The 25,464-nt window shown below is 43.8% G+C and overlaps 2 protein-coding genes across 6 annotated transcripts in view; one reads left to right on the top strand and one right to left on the bottom strand.

Moving 5' to 3' along the window:
* LOC143903334 (uncharacterized) overlaps positions 1-25,464 on the bottom strand; it is a 39,438-nt gene that overhangs the window by 9,833 nt on the left and 4,141 nt on the right. The window contains exons 2-3 of one of the 5 annotated variants that reach the window (XM_077416859.1): positions 24,295-24,385; positions 10,308-10,406 (exon numbers count right to left, since the gene is read on the bottom strand). The exons of 2 other annotated variants lie outside the window; for them this stretch is intronic. The gene's annotated coding sequence lies outside the window, so the exon portion shown is untranslated. The remainder of the gene's footprint in view (positions 1-10,307; positions 10,407-24,294; positions 24,386-25,464) is intronic. 2 more of the 5 variants (XM_077416858.1, XM_077416860.1) reach the window with 2 other exon arrangements.
* LOC143903335 (growth/differentiation factor 8) lies at positions 1,329-25,454 on the top strand. Its single transcript, XM_077416862.1, has 3 exons — positions 1,329-2,998; positions 21,089-21,701; positions 22,658-25,454. Exons 1-3 carry the CDS (start codon positions 2,626-2,628, stop codon positions 22,875-22,877), a joined length of 1,206 nt encoding a protein of 401 aa, XP_077272988.1. The 5' UTR covers positions 1,329-2,625; the 3' UTR covers positions 22,878-25,454.

Below are 25,464 nucleotides of genomic sequence, written 5' to 3'. Positions count from 1 at the left end.
GGTAGAAAGCTCCGATAATTTCAATATCATTTTCGAAGATTTCTTCGCCGTTATCTGACTTCTGCCAATATTTGGACGTTTCTTCGATTCTCGTTTAGCGATTGGCGGAAAGAGGTGTTTTGGAATCTAAAGACAATCCGCGGAGCATTGCGAATGTTCAAATAAACACGTCTTACAGGTGTCAAAGCCCCGTCTCTCTCAGCGTTTTCTGACCCCGACCGAGAAAAGTGAGTCGTGAGTCGATTCGAATCGACTCTGTCCGAGACAAGATATTAAGTAAGAATATAAAACAAGTTAATAAAGTTATCGCCGGGAAAGCTATTCGAGTCTTCTCTCCCCTAATCCTCTCCGATCCAGCTAATAAATAAAAATTTCAAGTGTTTGCGTTGAAGTCGAAGGTCCGCAAAAAACCGGGAATCTCGTAAACAATATATTAATATATCTTAAATGTCACAGAGATGAACCAAGTATTAATTTGCCAATTCTATTTATGACGTTCCTTCCCCTTGAGGAGCAATCGGAGGAGATATCAATGAGTTTCGAAATAATCCTCTCTTTTAAAGAATACCGCGACCTTGTTCAGCCTTGTGCTAATCAGGGAATGTTAAACAAGCGTGATCGCGATATTTCTCATCGTGACGATTTAACCCGTTGATACCAGCACCGCCGCCGTCGTCACACATCGACGCAGAAATGATCGACGGTAGGCGGCCGGCTGCCTGGTGCCCGGACCCTTTCGACTGTTGTAAAGCCGATACTTTGACGAACTCGCCGCGCCGGCCGGCGATTTGCAAATCGGCGCGTAGAGGAGAAGCGAAGCTATAAAGCGTCGCTCTCCACACGCGAGGGAATCGCGGAGGCGAGCGCGCGACCAGGGGGAGAGGAAGAGTTCGTACACGAGGAACGGTGGGGTATGGCGAGTCGCGCCGGGTGCGACGGTCGGGAGTGCGGGTTCGTGAAAGGGCGGCAGAGGGGAACGGCACTCGCGGTTGACGGCGGCGGCGGCGGCGGCGGCGGCGGTGGTGGCAGAAAGGGTTGGGAGCGGGGAATATCGAGGGAGGAGGAACGCGCAGGGGGGCATTCGTTGGCGGCGGGTGTAGGTATACGTTCGGCCCCTACGACGCGAGTGCGTAAGATACTACGGGAGAGAACACCGAGACTGAGAAAGACGTCGCGGCATAAACGCGCGAAGGAGGGAGACAGTGTGGTAACGGAGAGGATAAAGGGAGAGAGAGAAAGAGAAAGAGGGAGAGGGAAGAAGAAAGAAGAAGAAGAAGAAAAGAGGAGGAGGCCTCCACCTCGGACATATATGCGGTGAGAATTGCGGTCTCCTCTCTCAGTGCTTGACAGGCCGGCAAGCTCTTAAGATCCATCACGGGGTTCTACCAATCCGTCATCCGAGCCGCTGCCCACACCATCACGCATGACGATCGTCCACCACAATTGTTCTCCACGGGATCTCGTCGAATTTCAATGATCGGCGTCCTTGAACGAGGGTGAAAAGCGCGAGAGTACTGGTACCCGCAGTAGTAATAACCCGGTGGTGTCAGCCAATTCAGAATACCGGAAGTGGACAGAAAGGAAGAGGACGAAAAAATCACGCGAGTACGAGCGAGGGAAGACAAGACCGGGTTGATCCTGCCAACGAGGGTCGAGGTAACCAGTTCGGATTTGGCGCCATGACGTCCGGAGCGCGTCTGATAGAGAACACGAAGCTCTGTCACTGAGCAGTAACACGCGTCTTGGAGCAAGTGCAGATTGGCGCTAAAGGCTGAAGGTCACGAGGATGCAGCCGGTCGCATGATTGCCCGGGACACTTCGAACGAAGTCTCGCCGAGACGCTCAAGTGCCTTGTGATTCTCTCTCTCGCGGTGATTGGTGTGCGTGAGAACGGTTTTGGTGAACCCCATAAAGTGGAGCGGACTGCTCGGAAAACATACTGACGATCCTCTCTTTCTTCCCCCCCCTCCCCCCTCTCTCTTTCCCTTTCTTTCTCTCCCTCTTTTTCGGCCTAATCGCATCTTCCGCGTAATCGGAGGAGACTCGAGTTTTCCACTCGGAGTTAATAAATTCGTGACGTATAGGAAGGAAGAAAGCGAAACTGGATCGTGCGGATCGCGATCGTGATCGAGGCCGGTCGCCCAGTTCCGGCGGAATACCGACTTCAGGGCACGATAAGGGGACCGAGCGGCTACTGGAGGTGAAGAACGTATGGTTGCGTAAGTTTAGGAAGAAGCTGGCGTTGCGAGATAAACGACGAAGAAAGAGACTTTTCTCGCGGATGAGACCGGAGCTACGCGAAAAGAAGTAGAGGAAGAGAAAGCACTGAGAGAGAAGAACACTGAAAAAGAAAGAAAAGGTTTTCTACAATCCTCAGGGAGACTATCCAACGAAAGAGGAGAACTAATAGGGAGACGGAAAGGGAAGATACTAGTGTGTAGGAATTATTAGGTATATTAACGAAGAACGCGGTTCTATTAAGGAAAATTAAGAAAAATTCTAAAATTTTGAGAGAAGACAAGAGGTTGGCGGGAACGACGATGCCATTGATCATCTGATCGTTTCCTTTCCGCGACGAAGGCCGATCGTAGAGCTCGGATCCGACCAAGGGCGACCTTGAACAAGATGGTCACGAGGGCGCTGCTACTACTCTCGCTGGTCCTCCTCGGTGCCTTCGACGCGCCCGGCATCGAGAGAGCCCACGTCCGGCACTTGGCGATGGCCGGTAACGCCTGCAACGCCTGCAGGATGCACGAGGAGATTCGCGCGCTCAGTTTAGAAGCGATCAAGGAGCAGATCTTGAACAAGCTCGGCCTGAAGCAGGCGCCGAACATGACCGGCCGGGCGCTGCCGAGGATCCCGCCGATCTCGAAGCTGATGGACATGTACGGGATGCAGGCCGACCAGCCGCAGCCTCTCGAGCCCGGTATCACGCACCACGAGGAGATCGACGAGTACGCCGCGAAGACGGAGAGTGTCTTTGCCTTGGCGCAGCCTCGTAAGTTTCGTCTTCCTTCCGGTTTCTTCCTTTTGCATATACAGAGTGCCGCCTCACGGGGGGGGGGGAGAGGGAGGAACTGGGACAGATTAGAACTCTCGTGTATCACTTTATTTTGTAACATTTCTTGTAACATTTTCGCTATCATTTCCGAGATGTAGTAGCTTGTCTCAGTTCCGTGAGGACGCTCTGTATCGCTAAATTTGATAATTTTTTTTAGAGACTTTGTGCACTTTTTATGTATGTTTAATATGTTTTATATGCTAATTAATATATTTTATCTTATTGACTATATATTGATTGCGCATCAATAATTACCGCGCGTGGCGCTCCGATTGCCTCTCTCACTATTCCCTATTTGATTTATTCAGGAGAGCCTATACTTAGTTTTTTTATATGCTTATTTAAAATTTATTCTTATATATTTATTTCTGAGAAAAATATTAGCACGGATTTGATTCTCTATAGTTGTGATTTTTCTACCTAGTTCAATAAAAGTTTAAAGACCTAAACTTGTTGAAAACGACTTTACTTTAATATTTTAAACAGTCTATGTTTTATTACAAGTTTTAGATATTTCCATCAGTCTATTGATATTAAAAAATAAAAAATACTAATTTAATTATACATAATTTGAACTTTTATGACATGTAACTTTAAAAAATAATGCTTCGAAATCAAATGTCGAAACCCTTAAGTTTTGAAATTCGTGGAAAGTAGATATCATTATGCGCGATATTTAATTAATTATTCTCTCGCAATGCAGAGCGCATGGTATTGAAAATCTTTCACAATCAATTATCAAACGCAACGTGCTGTGTCGCGTTTCCTCTTTTTCTTTTTGCGAGATGTTTAGTCTGATGCACGACTGCAAAAACTCGTTGTGCATATCTTTATATAGTAAAAGGTAGCGTTATCCCAAAGATCATGACACACAGTCCAGGCGCCACGTTTCGCACAGAATTAATTACCGCGAGTGGTAATATTTCATACATGACACCGATCATGTTTTCCTTGGTAACGTCAAAATAAATTAACCTCAGCGACTCGGCGATCTGTCCGGCGGCATGCACTCTCGTGCATACACATGCTCTTACATTGTGCACACACTGAATTGCATCGTATCATCGCCGTTGATGAGGATCTTAGGTAACTTGAGTAGCGTCGAAGTAACAATTATATAACTGGCTCTCACATCCTACATCCGTGGCTGTTAACTCGACACGATTTATCCGACGAGTACCGTATAACTGCATCGCCAGCTGTATGCATAATTGCATATCCCTTTATTTATGTCTTTTTAAATTAAAAATATATATATATAATATACGTACATCGGAGAGAAAGGCATAAATCTGTGTGATACATGAGCGAAATAATATAGAATTCCGAAGAAAATGTTCGACCTTCTTTATTCTTACAAGTGGAGTTTAACTTTAGCCATCCTCATTTCTGAAATACTCTTTATCTTACGTATATATATACTAAAGATGTTTAAAACTCATAGAGTCTGGATCTTGAGATTTCTTTTTCCCAGCCTATGCTGGGCAATTGCTCGTTGCGGGAATTGAATTGGGCGAGACTACCGTTGCTTAAACTTAAAAAATAACACGCGACGATAAATATTCCAACAATTAATCACTGGCACTGTGTCCGCATAAGTTGCAAAATTATATGCCTGCAGTCACCAACCTGGCATTGCCAGGATGAGAGGAATAAGAGAGCGCGGTTGTCCGATAACGCAAGGTACACAGTATAACAATAATTGACAGTAACCGACGTGATTTATTATCGATTGCTTCTAAGGTGCACCAGAAATTAAAAACCAACGACGACGACCGAAGATCAAGGAGGTCGTCAAGGATATCGCGTTCTGTTTTCGGGGACACCCTGTATGCGTTCCGTATATGCATAATATACACTTGTTAAAAAGCAGAAGGAGCTACAAACGGTCCGCCGCCGCACGAGTCCCTCGGGCGAAACTGATGTCTTCGAGCCACTTGCCGCTAAGCACGTAATAGTGGCGGTAGAACCGCAACCTGTTATTAAGGCCCCCGTGTTCGCGAAAAGAGAGAGAAAGAGAGGGGAGAGGAGAGAGAAAGAGAAAAAGAAAGAGAGTGAGAGAGAGAGAGAGAAACGAAAAAAAGAAAAAAAAGAGAGAGAAAGGGGAAGAAACAAAATAAGATCAACGACCTGCTTAGGAACTCGGATCGGCGAGGGAGACCGATCGTGGTCTCGCTAACCGCGAGACTGGCGTGCTTTCTTTCTTGGGCGAATCTGAATTTTTACAAGCGTAATATGCCCCGAGCACACGACGGGCGAGTTCACCGACGCGACACCGCACCGGCCGCATTGTGGGCGATTATCGCGTATCGCGCGATTATGGACACTGGCATTCCGATAAAGCGTCGACTTATTATTATCTATATCGCGTCAATTATAGCTTTATTTTCCATTGCGCTGCAACCGGGATACGTGAGATTCGAGATCGACCTGCAGCGGACTCGCGTTATATCGCTGTCCGCATCGGACAGATTACTAATTACGAATGCCCGAAGGCTCGCTCGTAACGACGATGAGGCATCGCTCGCTCATTTTCTGAGCGAAAGATAAGGAGAAGCGAATAAATTTGTTATTCTTTTTCTTTTTTTTATTACACATATAGATAATTGCATTATAAGGCGTGAAAATATCCACAGCATTTTGCACTTGAAATTGAAAAAAAAACTTATAAAGATAGGTTGCAAAAAATTTTTTTTGAAATATATTTTTATGATTGAAATAGAATTCTTTATCAAAGAATAAATTTCCCTTAAAAAAAAAAGAAATTCGTTCGTCTCGAAAAAAAATGTGGCCACTATATACTATTCATAGATCGCATTCACTTAAAACTAGCTTCTGCACGTTCCTTTTTACAAGTCACCGCATCCATTGTACATGTTGAAGCACGGCGATCGACGTCGCACGATTTGCTTCCTAAACTGATCTTGCCGCAGTCTTGCAACAGTCGAAAATAAGTGTGCAGTATATTTAGCAGATAACAAAACGGCGCGAACGAAAGTTCAAAAGTTACGTCCACTGTCCAGCAATATCGGTGAGATTAACAGCCGGAACGATTTATTGAAAAAAAAAATTAAAAAAAAAGAAAGAAAGAGAGAGAGAGAGAAAAAGAAATACGCGTACACGTATATACTTGCGATAATAATGCGGCGCTCTTAACGTACGGTGCGTGAGTACCATATGCGTAACACGCGCGACCTGCACTCGAAAGCGCAAAATCTTTGGTATCGGTCGCTATACCGAGCTACCGCTGTCTCGTCAGAAGCACTTGGAATAGAATTTGAAATAGAAAATAGCGTCGAAAGTGTGCCGAAAGGAAGAATGGCTAACTGGTATCGCATTCGCGACACGGGTTATCGGGAACGACCTCTTGTCTCTCCGTCCGGATCATCTTGGCCCCCGCTGCGGAAAACAATTTTTTGAAAATTCGTTACACGCAAATTTTCTCCCGCGTGTATTTTCGCCCTTGCCTTTCTTACATTCATCTCCGTTACTTTGCGAAAAATCTTCGTCTGGTTTTGGGACAATGACGTTGATGCATGTAAAATCTATTTTTATATCTTCTCGACTATTGTTATAATGCGCTTGCATATTAGTTAATATATTATGTCGCAGGGATTTCGTATAATTCGTTTTCTTGCAAAATTCCTTGGGAATTCACAAGAAACCGAGATATTGTAAAATGAATAAAAATTATTAATATAAATATAAATATAGTTTATAATGTGTTTATAAATATAAGTTAATAAAAATTTTAACTCACAGTTTCACTGATAGGACCTAGGATTTTGCAAAATCACTAGTCAAATTATGTAATTTTTATTCATTCCACAATATCCCGGTTTTTATGGATTGGCTTCTCTAGGAACTTTGCAAAACAAAAAAAAAACAAATTATATGAAATCTCTGCGATATATCAAGAGACACGGTAGTGTCTCGCGCCAAGTATACACGCGGAGCGAGATATATAATGCATTGCATCCGTTGCACTTGCTAATCATTTGTTTTATTGAATTTTCTTTTCACACACTTAATCTTTTCCTTCTCTTATCTTTACTACTTTTCGACCGCTCATTATCCGCAACGCATTTTTTTCACCAGTTATTTATTTTTCTTATCGTTGCAACGTGATTCTTTTTCTCATTTTGTTCTCGAGAACGCATATAAATAACCGAAAGAAAGGGGTTTCTTTGACATTATCATTTTCTATTAATGTCCTCTTCAATTCGTCCTTCATTCCTGGATCATTCTCAATCGCATTCTTCTTTCTTACATTTCTATCGCAATTTTTCTATGATTTTTCATGTGTCGTTCTCTCTGTATCATGATATATGTCTTCTTTGGCGAAACGACCAGTGGTTTCTTGCCCGATGTCCTCGAGAGATCGGCCGATCTCTCGATTGCCTCTTGTTGCATGAGCAGTTTGTAAGTACACGGGCATCCGCGGACATATGTATGTACATACATGTGTATGTCATAAATGTAGCACGTGAAGCGTGATAAGTCATCGCTCACCGATGACCAACGCAAATCAGCGCTTTAAGGCAGTTTAAGGAGTTGGTTCGTAATAGTTTGAGAAGCTTCTTCTAAGATCTCTTCTGAGAAAAATTATCATTAATTGTAGAGACAATTATTTTTAATTTACAACATTTTTTATTCCCCGTTTTGCAATTTTGATCGAAACTTAACTTTAATTTCAATTTAAAGCCCATTATAATCATTTAAATGAATTATTATACAAAAAGTCATAAAATACGAAAAACTGACTAATAAAAGAACCGTAAATTTAAAACCCATAAATTTAAAAAAAGTCTGTGACAGAAAAAATATCCAAAGTTTTTTTAAATTCTACAATATGCAAGTTTTTCAGAATCTATTAACAACTTTCGATACGAAAACTCCATATATATACGACACGAATCACATAGTTTAAAAGTTCATTATGATAAAGACTTGGTGCGTCTCTTTGGAGTCACCGCCGCATCGCTCACTGACTAAAATTATCCCTGCAGGAAATATATAGCGCGCAGCGTCGCGAGTCGGTCCGATAGTCGCTGCAGACGCGATTGATTAACTGCCTTTTAAATGTTTTTCCCGCAATGTATCGCTGGCGCATGTTTAAACAATATATGCGATACCAATTAAAGATACGGAACCAATCAAGTGCATAAAAATTCAATGACAAGTACATCGCCCTTGTTGTGTTGTGCAGATAAAGTTGATAAACTTCAATGTCATAATTTGCAACAACGGAGCCACTTTTAGAAAAAAAAAAAAAAAAAAGAATTGTCGCATAACTCTAAATTGAGATGTATTACATTTCGCGCACCTAGGTGCGGGGGGATGAGGAAACTTTCAAATCGCACTAGCTGTATTAGCATTGTCCGCAGTTTAACCGTATAAAAAGCGCGAATGAGTCAATATATTAAGGGCAAAACATGAAAGATCATATTTGATCTTTCTCAAATGTGTAATAATGATTAATTATAAAGAGTCCGAATTATTTTTCAATATTTCAATAAAAAACGGTTTCTTCCAATATTTCCAATTAACAATATATTCTCGAGAAGAGAGAAGAAGAAACGCAGATCAATTCGCAAATTCGAGATGAAGACCCATCAATCATCTCCGTCTATAATAGTGCTCCGTAGAATTAAGTACGGGCATTAAGTATAGGCCTGTCGAATACCTAGACGCGAGAGATCACCAAGACTCGTAAATGCATACGTGTGCGAACGACGAACCGGCCTCGATCGCCGCAACAAAGGTCACGGCCGGTGCACAAGCCTAGGTCAGGCCCCATCGCGTTAAAGCTGTCTGTAGGTGACTGGTGGCGGTTAGGACCGTATTCTGTTGGGAGTCTAGTCCGTGACTTAGCGCCCGGAGCTATACTCTAGGACCGGCAATTTACTCTAGGCCAGCTGGACGATTGTTGAAAGCGCGAGCGGCGCGGCGGGGCAACTCGAAATTCACAGAGGGGGAGAGACAATCGCTATAAAGGAAGATTATAGAATTAAATTTTATTGAAACGTTTTTACACGAATTGTAATCGAGTTGGTTAATACATATATTATATATTTTGTACGATTGAGTCGCGCGAGGAATTTTTTCTCTATATTTTATTATACAAACAAATTAACGATTTCTAACGCTTAATACATATTGTCGATGTATTGCTTCCCAAAAAAAAATAATCGTCGCAGAAGGATGAGATTATTAATTTGAGTAAAATATATATAATATCAGTTGTAGGATCCTTCTTCCGTTTTTAATTTTGATGAGTAGTAAATTTCGTAATTCGTTTATAAAAAGCAACTCCATCAAGTGTGTATTGCGTAATTACGAAAAAGAGATAGTACGTATCTAATTTATTATATTTATACGTTGGAATTCTCCATCAATTCTTCACGTGGACTCAAAGTCTTACTTATTGTAATTATCGCATAGATTAATAGCGATATACATACATATATGATAGAATGCTTATATTAGTACGTCGGGTTTATTGATATTATTGTGTTTTCTATTCTTATTGTTACTTATGTTTGAATGTAACAACTCGCAATTCGATAATTAATCGGGAGCGTGACCCCTCGCCGTAATTAAGAACTACTAACATCGTTGCAGGCGATAATTACGTTTTTTTTTTTTACTTTTTACATTTTTCTTCCTCGCATATGCTTTTAAGTGACATGCGCGCTATCGCGGAACGTTTCCGCGAATTGTACTGACTTACTGCGTTACATCGACGCAATGTAATTATCTCTCTCTTTCGGCGCGCAATATTCTATTTTGTATCTTTTTATTGCGAACTGTACATGTACGATGACTCACTTAATATAATATATTCGATATCTTTCGATAAATTTTTTACAATTTTCTTGATTAATCGTATCCGTTAAATTCGCATGTGCATATATATGTTTCTGCATGCTCTTTAATATATCAGAATAAAAAAATACTGTGATAACTGGTTTGTGATTTCTGTGAATCACGTGTAACAAACATATTTGACATATAGGTAACGGAAATGAAGATGCTTAATCTCATGAAATTATAGGACCTTTGTGTGTCTTTAATTAAATGCACATCCTTTAGAAACGGAACCGAATCCAAGGGATTCTTACGATAGGCGGAGGATTGTATTTATTATTTTACGGACAAATCTCGTCCATTAAATAGCTTAGGTAACTTTTACGTGATATCTTTTGTGTTTCGCGATTACTCCTTGTCATTCCCGCCTCTTCACCTCGCAAATCGTGAGTGTCAATCTCCCGCTGTTCCCCTTCAGCTGCAATGCCGTTCTACGTTGCGCTTAGATCAACCTGTTCGGACAAAATTAGCAAATCTGCAACAGATATATATCCGATGAATAATGATAGCCCAGATAGTGCCACTGCGGTCAGCATGCTCGCAGACAGGCGCCGTGTCTTCGACGGTTCTCATTCGCTTCGCGCCTCGCCGCGCCCGGTCTCTTTCGCTCGAAACATCGATACCGATCTCGCACAAATCCGGATTTCTCGGAAATAGAATTACTCGACGTTAGTTTTTAGGACTGGTATATAATTTTTTGATGGTTTTGGATTTTGACGTTCACGAACGAAGCACGAAGACGATTTTTATGCTGTTTCGACAATTAGAGCAAAGTGTACTTTTTTATCTACACTTCTACAGCAAAATTGAATTTACAAAATTGTATTCACAAAAATTTCTATTTAGAGAAATTATGCTGGTCTTTTGTTTTCTATATAATTCGTTTGAATAAAATAATCCTATTCTGCGACGTTTCTGTTGTCACTTTTTAAAAGTTTAACGATCAATTTAACGATTTTGACGAGAATTTAATGGATTTGTCAAAGCCGATAAATCAACATCGACGAGAAGCGCTATTAAGAACGATCCGAGCAATTCTACGAATAATTCTTGCAGAGAAAACCAGTCGTGCTTCTGACTCTACGCAAGCGAGTATTAAACGTACAAATATCACCGTCGCACGGTGAATGCATTTAAGGGCTACTACTGTTACATAAAGTATATATGTCGCGCATGAACGCTCGTATATAATGTCAGATTGGATTTAATTACCAGGAACCGTATATCAGAAATATTGTTGTTAGGATTTGTGTCAGTGTTAGTGGATAATGCAACGTGGTCATCGAGCCTGCGATCTAAAATGTGACTAAATCACTTTACATCAGTTTTGTAAAAAAAACAATTGAGATACGTGAGTCGAATCTTCACTTAGCTGATGATCTTCACTTATGTATATATCGATACATTGAGTATTTGAAAAGTGCAGAGTATCAAAAATTATAGAGCGATGTGTGTTTAAATCTTTAATTTAAATCTTTATTTTAATCTTTAAATGCATCGCGATGCAAATTTGCAGTGATTATAATACCGACTGATACAGATTGATTTAAACGATAACATCGAAGATTGCTTTATAATTATTCATTTATTATTCATTATTTTTCATATCGCGATTAATTTATATTGAAAACGTTTTTTTTTTATTTTGAATAAAAAACAGCATTTGTGTGCAGTAAAATGCTTCATTCTGATTTTCGGCAACAATTGAAATTCTCACGTACGATTTTCTCTGAGAACTTCTCCTGTCCATTATTCAGACAGATTTACCTCGAGCAAGAAGACAATCAGAGCACAAGAAGAAGAGGCATTTCTAATTCTTTTCTTCCCCCCTCCCTGACGCGCTAGTAGCCCTCCGTCCCCCGCCCCCTCCCCCCTCCGTGAGAAGGGGCGCGGGCGCATAAACGCACGCGATGCCGCAAGGCGCATAAGGCAGGCCCTTTCGAGGGAAAAAATAAAAGCGAAAGAAGTAGCGCGGGAATCGGACAAGGGGGCGAAAGGAGAGAACGGGTGACGGGGCGATGGGGTGAGAGGGGGAACGAGTACGCGTGACCCAAATGTGAATTTTATCGAGTTACGCTGTTATACTGTCGAAGTGCAGTCGCAATTGCGGGCCGCCTGCGTCACGCGATGCAGATTACTCGGAGACGGCAGTTTTTACGTCCGGTCTCGCCCCGGCCGCGGCGGCCGGTGGGGCGCCCCCCGGAAGGTGATCCCACGGTGAAGCGTGTTTTACGGGGTGTGTTGCGAGCGAGCGAGCGCACCACCGGAAAAAAACGACAAGTGCTTTGTATGATAGGTATATAGGCACCGCGGCACCGACTCGCCTCCCCCCCCCCACGTTGACGAATACGCCCCACGTATGCGCCCCCACGAGGAATTAGAATTATTATCGATTCGCGATTCTCGGTAATCATTTTAAGGGAGAGTTGTCTCATTTAAACCGATTCTCTTTCGTGCTTATTAGATATGAATAACGTCCCGGAATTTCTTGATCGATATTAGGCTGATCGCATTCGAGATACAACATTTTAAAAAATGAACGAAAAGAATCTTTAATATCATTTGATTTAAACATTTAAAGTAAAAAGAATCGAAGCGTTTTCTACTCTTTACGAATGATGGCTATCTTTTTCAGGAGAATACACGAAATACAGATATAGCGGGTATCAGCTTTCGTTAGATCAGATTTCGAGACTTCCAACGTGGGCCAGTAATTATAAAAGTCTCTGGGCCGATTTCACAGTCTCCGATTAACTTGATCCTCACTCTTCGTCTCTTTCCAGGGGGACAGTTAGAAAGAGATGCAGAGTGAGTTTAATCGGAGGATCACATTAATCGGAGACTGTGAAATCGGCTCTCTGTCAAACAGAGCCGCGGTACATTGTGGGAGACTCGGAGAGTTTACACGTTTGCGTCTCTATCGAACGCGAATGCGTTCTCCACGCGACAAAATCCGCGAAGGGTCGTTCACCCCCGCGCCCTACGGGGCTCGCAGGAGGCTCATTAGTGCAATTAGGTATTCCCACGTCGAAGTTAGAGGGCACGTTATCGAGCGGCTTTAGGCGCAACGAGACGGCACAGAGGAGGGCGGGAGGGTTGGATGCGACGGGACGTATAGATACGACATTGCGTTACAACATTAATTTCGGGGGTTCAACGCTCCTGGCGGGCGGATGAGTGTGCGTACACAGACGTTTTCGTGTAGAGACACACGCAAAGTCCTCTCCTCTCTCTCTCTCTCTCTCTCTCTCTCTCTCTCTCTCTCAACGCTGCCCCCGGTTGTTTAGTCGGGCTCGGATGTGCGTATAGGCCGACGTCTCTCGTTTGCGAAAACCCGTTCTTTTCGGCGCTTCGAGCGCGAACGATCCCGTCGGCGTCGCGAGATTAAATCAACCGAAGGGCAGAAATGCCGCTGTGAGTCGCGCTGACGAATTAGTCAGATTTAGCGCTGTTATAATTCTTACGCTTGATATACGTATGCATTTTCTCTGATATTTTTCATAGCAAAAAAAGCATCCGCCCCAATTCAGAAACTCGATTTTCGGTGAGAATTCTCGGATCTGCTCTTGAGGGGTCGCAATTTTTTGGTTCTGTCTCAAGGCCGGAGACGGAGTCTACGTCGCCACTTTTGCATCCTCACGCGACACACCGCTTTCCACCGATCACTCTTCGTTCCTTCCTGTTGCTCGTCTTCGTGTTTGAAGGTCGGACAAGGGGGAGGGCACCAGGCACCCGTAACGAGCCACCACGTCGACATCGGCCGGAAAAAAAAACGGAAAGGAAGACCGTTAGGGCGGGAAAGATGGTGGGCTTATTTTCGTCCAGACGAGGCTACAGACCGTCTGGCGCGAGAGATTTCGGACTATATTTAAAGTCCGCGAACGGCAGAAAAGAAAAAATGCTCCCCGCCAAAAAATCACGAGCCGCGCGTCTTCGACCGTAATATAATGTCATACAATTTTTTGGCGCTCCCGTTTCGACGCGGAAGGATTTTTCCTTTATTCTCGAGCCTTTGATGCAGAAAGTGGCTGAAGCTTAATGTCTGACGTATCCAGAAAAAGAAAAACTAGAGCGAAATTGAATTCACGTTTCGGAAATCGACGATCTTTCCAATGGAATAATCGTTTAATTTAGGAAAAAGGATTAATTAATTGGTCATACAGACACTCTTCGTCTCACTAAATAACCGTAACTTCTTAAAAACAATTTTTTCGGCTTTTCTCATGGCACGTCTACGTTTGACAGTCTCCCGCGGTGTCTAGCGAAAATTTGGTTGATCGTCACTTTTTCACAGGCGCACGCATTCGAAACGCACGTGAGACGAAACGCGACGCGGATTTTCGCAAGCCGGTGTTCCCGCGCGCGCGCAGACACAAATAAATGCGCGCCGTAAATGTGACAGTTGGCGGCGCGGGCAGTAGACACAGGGGTGGGAAAGGTAAACGACAAAAAGAAGGGAAGCGCGCGGGGTGAAGACAATAAAGCCAAAGCATTAAGTACATCGTGCTACACACAGCGCTTGAGATAAATATAGATTTTAGCGAACGGAGGTCACTCGCATTGCGCACACCGCAGAACAAACGTAGAAAGACTTTCTCGCCTGCGCGCGCTGCGCGCGAGATATACGCTTCAAAATTCGAGGGATGAATTGATGAATAAAATCAACGCGCTTGTTTCTCGTCGCTCGACAGCGACTCGCGGAATCGTAGTCCGCTAGCGAGAACAATATATATGTAACGTAAAGCGGAATATAAAATTGCAAAATATTCCAGACAAAATTAGACTGATTTGATTTGAAAAAAATATTAGTACATCATATCTCTGTCAATCATTTGAGCGTTAATCGTCCCCTGTGCCCTTTATAATATTTATTTCCGTTCTCTGCTTTATTAAATCTCGTTCGAAAAGCTTGTTGCGAAAAGACGATGTCTAATTGAATTTTCATTAATTGTGGAGTACGATTCATCCGCTCGTCTATCAGTCCAGAGATATCTCTCCCTCGTTCCCTTTCTCCCTTTCTACGTAATGGTCGCTAAATGCGGAACCGCGATCGCGCTTTGTCGACGGAAAGGCTGGTCGGTGCGTGTCGTAGAAGCGCGTTGGAATAAGCGGGAAAATAAGACAGGAGTGCCCGTTCAAACGGGTGGAAATCATTGGAAAACAACGATGATACCGCGGTGTCGTGGCCCTGCCTATAAATAAAGCGGAGAAAAAATTGTGATACGCGGAACGATTTCTCCGCCGACCGCCACGGTGGTCCCCCTCCTCGTCTACCCGGGATATACGCATCCCTGATGCACTTTTCATTGCTATCAGCCGATTCTTTCGTTCTCTCTCTCTCTCTCTCTCTCTCTCTCTCTCTCTCTCTCTCTCTCTCTCTCTCTCGCTCTCCGAGCTACAGCCGTACGTGAGGGCGGCGACGACGTTTAAAAATATCGCATGGCAAATCGTCCATCGTCACGACACGGCCGCGTGTGCTGCCGTGCACTTTGGATGTTCAGCCTGTTTCACCGAAACAGCCCTATATGCTTAATAATTTGTCCCGCTGCTCGTTTGAGTGTATCATTCGCACATTTTCTTGGGCGCAGAGAATGTGCAGATATTTTTTAATAAATAATAATAACAATATTAACGTAAAATAATTCGATTTCGTTAGAAACATGACTGTGAAATATTTGAAACTTTACGCTACACGGTAAAAAGAGAAATGTCGAATCAAGACTTATAAAGACTTTATTGCGTTAAATAAAGAAAACTTACTTGTGTGTGTGTGAAATAAAAGTTGAAATAAAAAGTTGAAATTCTTATAAGAAGATTTGAAGAAGTTTTGATTTGACACTTCTTTTTTTCCGTGTATAAGATTCATTATTGGGAATTTTTGCGGGCTTTGTGCAAATTATTTGCAAATTGCGTGCGAGATATTTTTCAAATTGTCGAAAAACGGTAGAATCGAGGAGAGCGAAAGAGCTCACGATAAAAATTTGCGATAGCACAGTCCAAGTGCAAGCTGCACCGAATTGTCTGACACTTTCCTGAATGAGATGCGATGCACATATTCTTTGGAAATACCCATTATGTAAATCATCGCGCCGCGCATCAGCTCTTACTTTTCAACCCGACAAAACGATTCGTCAAATTATATTCGCGTCCCCCTCCCCCCCCCCCTAGGGTATAATACGCGGGACGATTCCCGTTAGTAGACCGTCTATACCCAGTCGGCGCGTGAGAGGTTTCGAACTGTCAAACTTTCTCTCGCCGAAACTTTTCAGCCGTTTTAAAACTCGCTCGAAGGGCGCGTTTTTGGCGGCGCGGCGCGGGCGGTATACGCGGGCACGTCCGTAATCGTAAAGTTGACGTGATTAATAATAATTACTCCCCCGTGAGGGGGAGTAGACGGCGTGACGGGTAGACGGTAGCATCAACGGGTAGATATGTCTATGGGTACATGGGTAGATGCGAGAGTCTACGCGCGCGCGCGTCAGACGATCGTTGGCGGAGAACGGGACGGCTGACGGGTGACAGTGACAGTGACGGTGAATAAACGCGAGGCCGAGGGTAGAACGCGGCACAGGGGTAGGGGGGAGCGGGTGGGGGGATGGTAATCGAATTATTCGAGTGCTCGAAAACGGAGAGCCTGCGCCGCGCCGCTCGAGCAAGGTTAATCGCGGCGCGTCCGTCGCGCGGTGCTCTCTCTCTCTCTCATAAAACGTTAACGAAAATAAACCGCCACCACGTCTGACGCGTGGCGTCACGCAAATCTCGCCGAATTTCCATGCAAAATTGAGGAAAGTCGTAGTAGCTGCGCGTAGACCTTTCCTCCTCATCTCCTCCGTGCGTGGCGTATAATGAGAGACGCCGGCGACGCACGTTCCAACCAGCGAGCTGGAGGGACTTTGCTGCTCCGCGGAGCATAAGCGAATAAACATTCCGCGAAAAATATTCCACACGTTTGTGTCTCGTTCCATTCTTTTTCACATCAGCGTCACATCGCTTCAGTCACGATTGTTTGATATTATTGGTTAGAAAATTACAAACAACAATGAATATAATGTGAAGAAATATTGTGAAGCTATCGATGATTGGCAAATTTTTAGCAAACAGATGACACTTTATCCCAATAAACACCGAGCATCAGTTACATTACATATGTGTTGTAATTCTTCATTCCAATCGTACCGTATAGATAACGATTGTATATTCTAATTAATAATATCAATACGGTACGATTGTACATAATATAACACGTATGTTATATTGCATTTATTGTTTCATATTATTAATTAGAAAATTACAAACGATAATGGGTATTATGTGAAGAAATATATGGAGCTATATCGGTCATTGGAAAATTTAGATAACAAATAGATAACACCAAAATTTTTGTAACTGCATTATAATAACGATGACTGATTTAATTTCATTTATTGCGTGACGATCGGAAGAATGGTTAATTAATTGTTAATTAATTAAGCATTAATGAACAAATTGATCTCTTCCAAAATGATCTCAAGTTTTCTCGATATGGTCATCTAAAATAATCCTTCGTGTCATCTTAAAGCGTTGTCAGCCAGGCAGGAAAACGCCGTCCGAGATTCATAAGCTTCATGGAAAACTTCTTACGCTGCAACCGGCGCGGCGCGAGGAACCAGTCGAATACCAGGCCGGCTTAGAAGATATATACGCACAAAGTCGATCGCGGCGTCGGTATATATCGATACGCGGCGAGAGTCGCTGATTGATCGGGGAATCGATCGGATGAAAAACGTTGCTCGCGGTATAACGGTACGATTTGAGGTGGCTTTACCCTTCGTGGAAGCGGTCGCGCCGAGCGATGGCCTGGATAGAGTCTCCTGGCCCCTGCTGCCGTGTATATAAATCTGCCTCTCCTGCCGCTCCTCTTTCTTTTCTCCGTTTTTTTTTTTTTCTTCTTCTTTCTCTCGCGTATATTATCCGTGTCCCGCGTGTCGCTGATCGATCGATCGATCGATCGACCCGTCCCGCGTCCGTCCGTCCGCGGCCGGTCGCTCGCTCTTCGCGAGCGCACGGGATCCGGGGTCGAGTTTAACGTCGGTCATCAGGGTAAATGTCGGACGCACGTGCGTGCGTTCAGCGCCGCCGAGCGAGCGCCGCCGCGCCGCTGCATTCGATCGGCAAGAAATCCGAGCACGACTCTCCGCCGAGCTCTCTTCCTGATTTATTGCCGATCGCCCTCCCCCCTCCGATCGCGAGAACAGCCGCGGAGCAATACAAGCCCCTGCGCGGGCGTTTGTGAAGCGTTTTTGCGGGCGTATACAGCAACTTGCCGTCCAGCGAGGAAGATTTTCTAAGTCGGTGGGATCTTCTTATTTTGAAAACCGGCCACGTCGCGCGCGTCTTTAAGTCTTTAAGGTTTTGCCGGTTGTTCTGCGCGATCCCGATGATACGATCGGGCCTCGTCGCGATCTCGTATAGAAGCCGGCCGTAATGAGCGACACGAGTGAAACGCGATATTGATAATTAACATACCGAGAAGCAAAGGTTTCGCAACTCCGCGGCGTTCGCGAAGTGAAATAGATTAGCTGATTAGCTCATCCAGCTTCCCGTCTCTTTCTTCCCGATTGTTTTTCGTGTGAACGAAGCACGAATAAACAAGCCAGAGAGAGCTGCGAGAAGATGCAAATTTTTTTTACTGATAATCGTATAACGCAGCAGACTCGCGGCATATAAATCAAATTCTTAAATTGTGAAAATTCTATTGTCAAATTCTATTTTCACAATACTCGTGTCTGCGGTTTTATCTGCACACGCTTGCAATCGGAGAAAGCGACCCGAAAGACTTCGCCTTGACTCCCTCGTGTCAACAATCTATGCGTCGAGCGTCGACTCGATCGCGAGTGTTAAGCCCCTTGCACAATGCTAGGCAACGGGCAATAGGAACAGGAAATAACCAAAAAATCGTTAATTACAACCCAAAAAATTCGAATACTGTGATTGGTTGGCAACAGGCAATATAGGCGCAGAATTTCCAACATGACGGAAACTCTGTGTCTATTGCCTATGTCACTGTTTATTCTGCATTTATACATGATTTCTGATTTCTATTCCCTATTCCTATTGCCTGTTGCCTAGCATTGTGCAAGGGGCTTTAGCTGCTGCGAATCGAGGCGTTTCTATACCGCGGAGAGACGTGTGTCCGCGATGCCGTCCGCGCGTCGTCGTTGAAGCAAAAAGAACGGGGCACGGGATAATCGTTCGTCGATTTGCCTTCCCTGTCGATGTGCTTACGCCGATAACGTAACATCGGAAATTTCATATCGTTAATAAAATTAAAAATTTCAAGGAAACGCGCATTAAATTGCTGCCGGTGAGCCGAGCCGGCGGAAAAAGAGGCGTACACGAGAGACGCGGGTTTCTCGTTCGATCGGTCGGGAAAGTGGCCGGCGGAAGAAGTATCGCAAAAGAGCTACTGCTCGCCGATAAACTTATTTTAAGCAGCCGCCTGTCCGCACGGCCCGCTCGCGATCGCACGTGCATGTGCATATGCGCACGCCGCGCCGCCGGTACGAGATTATTACGCGCGTATATAATTCATGGGCTCTTTCATTCGCAAAAAGGCCAAATCACGCGGAGGATAACGAACGTTACGCGTGTCGTGCCGTTATACGGCCGATATCGTAAGACAGTGTCGCCGTATACCGATTAGGACTTATATCCGCAATTCGTGTAGCACACTTTCTTCTAATACGCTCGCGCCTTATCGCCGACGCGCTTACGGTCGAGAGCTATCGGTCAATTAGAAATAATTATTCGCCGCAATCGCGGGTGCATCCACGCATCGTCCACGCACTTGCGATCGCTCGCGTATATCCCGATCGATATGCAATTGCCCGTAACGGCGTTAATTGCGCGATTAATGAAATGATAACGCAAATGTTTTCAAACAGTCAACTTTGTATCCACTTTGCTCGAAATAGATCCGCGATATTATACGTAAATTATTATCGCGCTCATATATTCTATTCCGATAACCCCGCACCGAATGAAGCCCGATGAGGATGTTGTAGCATATACTCTGGCTTCAACATCTCTGGGATCAATGAATTACTCAATTTCTGCGGACGCAGGTCGCAGACGCACTCTTTTACGTCCTTATCTCGCTGGAAGCTTAAAAAGGCCGCGTGTACTCGCGCTATAACACAGTGCAAATCTTTCGATTTCAAACTATATGGTAGTATTTTGTGCACAGTGTTTAGTGACGTAGACGTATCGCGCAACCAATCTGGGATTTTAAACGGGCGAGATTTAAATATCTCGTTTTATAATCGCGTGCGCGTAAGCAAAATTGTGTCTATCTTTAAAAAATGAAGCCAAATTCGTCGCAAATATTACGTGTTTACGTTGCAGTAAGCAAATATTTGCTTAATTTTATGTTTTTATTCATTCATGCTATCTCAATATTTATATACGTATAGATATCGCCAAGTAGCCAGGGAGTCATTAAGCAGCGCGACGATACTTTATCGAGCTGTATGCAACATCGTGCATGTACTTAGTATCGGCCAGCGAGAATCTTTTCATTCGTGGATAATAAATGACGCAATAAGCGAACGCTGTATACTTTTCGAAAAAAAAGAACGAAAAATCCACGTTTACACGCGTACATACCGTTAAGGAAGAAACGACACATTATCGCTGTTTTGGTACTTTCAACGCGCCGACGCGCGACGAGACTATATATCTGCTAATTGGAATTTTCCTACACAATTTACAATTATCATATACACCAATGCATTTATTGCTACGCAGCGTTAAATAATCGTTCTTGCGGCTGTTTCAGAATAACGTTGTTAAAAATAACGATCAAATTCCAATCGCGTTATACAATCGACATTTACCTTTAAAGAACGTTTCTCTATTGAGCTCACGCGGAAAAAAATTTAGCTAAAGAATTTGCTACTATAAAACTGTTTGCTATTGCAACGAAATGTTTTGCTATTATTGCAAAATTATAAATTATAGCTCTCGCAGCAAAAAATGTTAGTTATCCCATATTTAACAAATAGATTTGTTGTTGCAGCAAAACCTTTTTTTTCCGTGGCTTGTCTCCGTGTTAAATAACTCCGCTAAGATTTTTATATTCCGCGTTACTGACGTATGCGTAAACTTCATGTTTTTCAGATCAGAGGCTAAGGCACTCGAAGGGCAGCCTGGACGTGCTGTACTTCAAGTTCTCCGATAAGGTCGTCCAGCATCGGGTCACCAGGGCGGAGCTGTCTCTGTGGATATGGGGCGTGAATCAGGAAGTTACGGAGCTCGGCGAGCCGATGGATCTGGACGGCCATCAGGACGCCGGTCCGGTGACGATCACGTTGCAGAGGATCCTTCGGGGCGCGACCGAGACGGGCGGGCCCCTGCTGGGTCCACCACTGACCACGAAACACCCTCGACCGTACGGACGGCGGGGCGGCTGGATCACGATCGAGCTCAGACGAATGGTGGCGGAGTGGTTCAAGCATCCGAGGGATAATCTCGGGGTCGCCCTGAAGATCACCGGGCCCGGCAGCAATCATCGCAGGAACTCGGCCCGGCTAGTCGAGACCAATCCCGGCGCGGAGTACGCCCCGTATCTCGAGGTGCAGATGCAGGAGCTCGATTCGCGAAGGGGCTCCAGGATCAAGAGGAACGTGGGACTCAATTGCGACGAGGCCAGCCAGGAGACCAGGTGTTGCCGGTACAAGCTCACGGTGGACTTTGAGAAATTCGGCTGGGATTGGATAATCGCACCTAAGAAGTGAGTGCGCGATTCTTCCATTTCTTTCCTTTTTTTTTCTTCATTAATTGGAGGATTTGCGATTTGCGATGGAAAAGCGATTTGCGTAGATTAATTGAAAGTCACATCGTTTTAAGTTCTATTTCTACTTATTTGTTATTGCGAAGAGCATGAATCTCTAAAAATCTCGAAAAAATCAGATACGATCCGTCTCGGGTGAGTCATATTGGCGCGATATATTTTATGCCTGTTTAATAGAATACTTTAAACGTGTGTACTTTTGCGAGAACATATTGCGACTCGCGAAATGATTAATGCACCGTCAGTCAAGCACGTACCCATAAAGATTTCTCCGGTGAAGGAAAATATTTTGAGCCAAACTGGGTTTCAATAAAGGAACTGCGGACTTTACTTGCTGGCACGTAGAACAGTTCTACATCAACAGCACTAAACTGTTCCTTGCGCAAGTTTGGTCTAAAAATACCTTTTATTATGTAATACCGATGTACATTTCGAGTTAATTTGCCACGACGATATTTAACCGTGAAGTTTATTGAAGAATACAAATGTGAAATTATATATTACGCTTATTTACGATCTTTATACGGAGATTCAAAATACGCAAGCACGCTTCGCCGAACATATGAGAAAAGTGTACACTGACTGATTTGGAGTACGCACTTCAACGAAAATAGAGCAAAAAATTTTAAACGTTAAATTTTTATTTATACCTATTATCATCATCGATATTTCTGTTTTTTTTTTTTTTTTTTTTTTTTTTTTTTTAATGGATGGAAAGAAATGAATTTCATCAACGTTGATTACTTTAATTTTCACAGACAATCTTAGCTGTTTTCTTTTAAAATTAATATTAAAACTCGGGAAATTATACATTGATGAGACAAATTTAATTTTGCGGATCGGTATTAATTGACAGTGGAATTAACGATCGGTTCCCTGGATCTTTGTGTGCGCAGATACGATGCCAATTACTGCTCGGGTGACTGTCCGATGGCCTTTCTCCCGGCCTATCCGAACACGCATATCGTCAGCCTGGCGGAACCGCCGAACAACACCGGGCCGTGTTGCGCACCTAGGAAGCTGTCCGAAATTACGATGTTGTATTTCGACAACGAGTACCAGATCGTGTTCTCGCGGTTGCCGGGCATGGTCGTCGAGAAATGCGGGTGCTCATAGTCCACCTTCGCTTCTGGCCTAAACGAAAGCGACGTGGGCGACGCCGAGAGTTCCGCACGGATGCCGCGATGCTCTCCCACTGATCAATCTCGACGATCATCGTCATTGTCCTCGTCAATCGTCGTCGATTGTCGTCGTCGTCGTCGTCGTCGTCGTTGTCGTGTTCACGGCGATTCCTCATCCGATAGACTGAAAGTGCCTTGTTCGGAGAGTGATTGCGTGATATGCGGATCTCTTTGGAGCGCTCGGTGGAGGAAACACAAAAGTGTACGCGGGGTAGACGGTGTGATTCGCGAGAGAGTCCCCCCCCCCCCCACGAAGACTGTGCTGGATGCCAAGGGAAGTCCAAAGTGGGACTCGCGCCGTGTCAGAGGCACCTCAACGGGGTGGTCCATGGTCCATGGCAAGGCGGATAGTTCCTAGAGTCACGGTATTATTTTTAAGACGCCGATACGTTTGCACTTGATCCACAAAAAATCCTGATTACGGCCTCGGAATTACGATTTTTCCCTTCAGAAAGGAAAAAAAATATAATCGCGAATTTCTTATTCCTCTAAGTCAAGAAAGGTGGGTAGAATAAGGATATTTATAACGCCCGTGTAGTTATTGCGCAAGCGTTACGTTCACGGAACTCTAACCATGGTTTTGCCAACAAGCAGCGCAAAACTTTGTTGAACATTTTCATTATTGCGCCGCGGCGAGACTACGTAAATTAGGATACAATACGTGGCCGTTTCGCGTCGCGAGACGCGTAATTTTTATCTCTCCCATTTCTTTACGTCATATATGCAAAATACAAAATGCGTTGTTATCGAAACAAAGGTCGTCGACGATCGGTGGAAACGTGTTGGCCAACAGATCTCGGTGTACAGTAAAAATCGTTGTTTTTTTTTCTAATGGTTTTTTTCCCTCTCTCCCTCGTCTTATTATATGTATATAGAAACGTTTCATTATATGATCGTTTCTTTTTTTTTTTTTTTTTTTAGCGAATTGTGAGTGCATGTGCGAGAGAGCGTGTCGAATTATGTAAATAAGTCGTAAGCAGGCGAGAATGTGGTGTCGCTTCGCTGACACTCCCACGTCCTCTGGGAGAATCCGACGAGGATGTTACTCGTGTATTGGCGGAAAAATCCCTCAGCCCTCCTAGTTTTTTTTTTCTAACGCGAGTACGGCTCTAAAGTAATAAATTGTAATTTGTAATTATATATAATGGCGCCAATATCCGGCTAATCGCGCTCGGAACTTTTTATATATCGCGCCAATTGGAAAGTTCGTATTCACGTCCTCCTCCCCTTCGTCATTCGTCACGCAGAACGAGTGTCGAGCGTTTATTTCTAGATAAATAAACATTTATTCGCGCGAAACGAGATGCGCGACGCGCGCGCCTGATTTTCGTATAGCTTTCTTCGTAACTTACCCGCGTCGGTCGGGTGACGCGCTTCGTCAAAGAAGGGACGGCGACTTTTTATTGGAACGCGCGTCCCTTCCTATTCCACGCGTTGTACAATCTTGAAAAGGAAAGAAAAGAAAAAGATTGGACAAGCGTTCGTTTTTTTTTTTTTTTTTAGACAAAATTATTCTAGGGGTAATATATCTCGACAAGCGCTCTTATTAGTTTTTATAGACTCATTAGGATCCGTCCCTGATCCTCGGGCATATACGCTAATTAATTACCACGGTGACAGAGAGGATCAGTGCCGCAATTATGTATAGACGTGTCCCCCGACGCTTGAACAATTCCAAGTTAAATGTAGCGATTGAAACCAATATAATTTCGATCAATTCAGATCGCCGCGGGGTCGATCGACGCGGCAAACGACCGTTTAATAAACAGGGTGTGTGCACCATTTTTCTCTGAAACCTCCGGGTAACGTCGAGATTCTACCGGTTTCAATCCCTCGTGTTGTATATAGCAATCTTCAAAATCCGGGAACGTACTTGAAACTTCTCGTGCTATCAGAGCTAACACTTAACTCCACGTTTTTCCCCCTCGGCTTCGAGTCAAGTGCACTGTAGCTACATTTTGTAAAATAGTATACGATGTACGATGGACTTGCGCGCACCGTCCCTAAACTTCATGTGATTGTAAAGGAAAAAAGTCACACGCAACACAACACACAAAACACGCGCGCGCGCACACACACACACACACACACACACACATACGTACATACATACACATACACATGCACACATACGAGTTTATAAAGAAAACTTTTGCGATTTTTATAAAGCGATCATTTAGAACGTAAGAGAAAGCTCCTTGAAAAAGATCGATTCTTTTGTAATTCCCCCTTCCTCCCCTCCTGTCAAGCTGTCCTTGTCTCTCCCTCCTTTCGGCCGTTCCTTTTCTCTCCTTCGTATCTATTACATTTCCCATTTTCAGTTTGTTTGTCTCAGTGTATCAATAATTAAAAAGATAAGGGATTTGCTTATCTTCCCCTCCCCCCGCTCCCCAGATAGCGAACGAGGACGGCAGAAAAATGCATACTTATATGTATAATGTGTACTTCCTAGGTAGGCACACAGCATAGATAGAAAAATATTTATTCCATGAAATAAATGGTTTTTCAATGAGCACGGAATA

The sequence above is a fragment of the Temnothorax americanus genome, unplaced genomic scaffold (genome assembly GCF_048541705.1).
Source record: "Temnothorax americanus isolate GAGA-0224 unplaced genomic scaffold, ASM4854170v1 Scaffold45, whole genome shotgun sequence".
Lineage (NCBI taxonomy): Eukaryota > Metazoa > Arthropoda > Insecta > Hymenoptera > Formicidae > Temnothorax > Temnothorax americanus.
The sequence above is the reverse complement of the archived record's forward strand: the minus strand, read 5'-3'. Positions and strand labels throughout refer to the sequence as shown.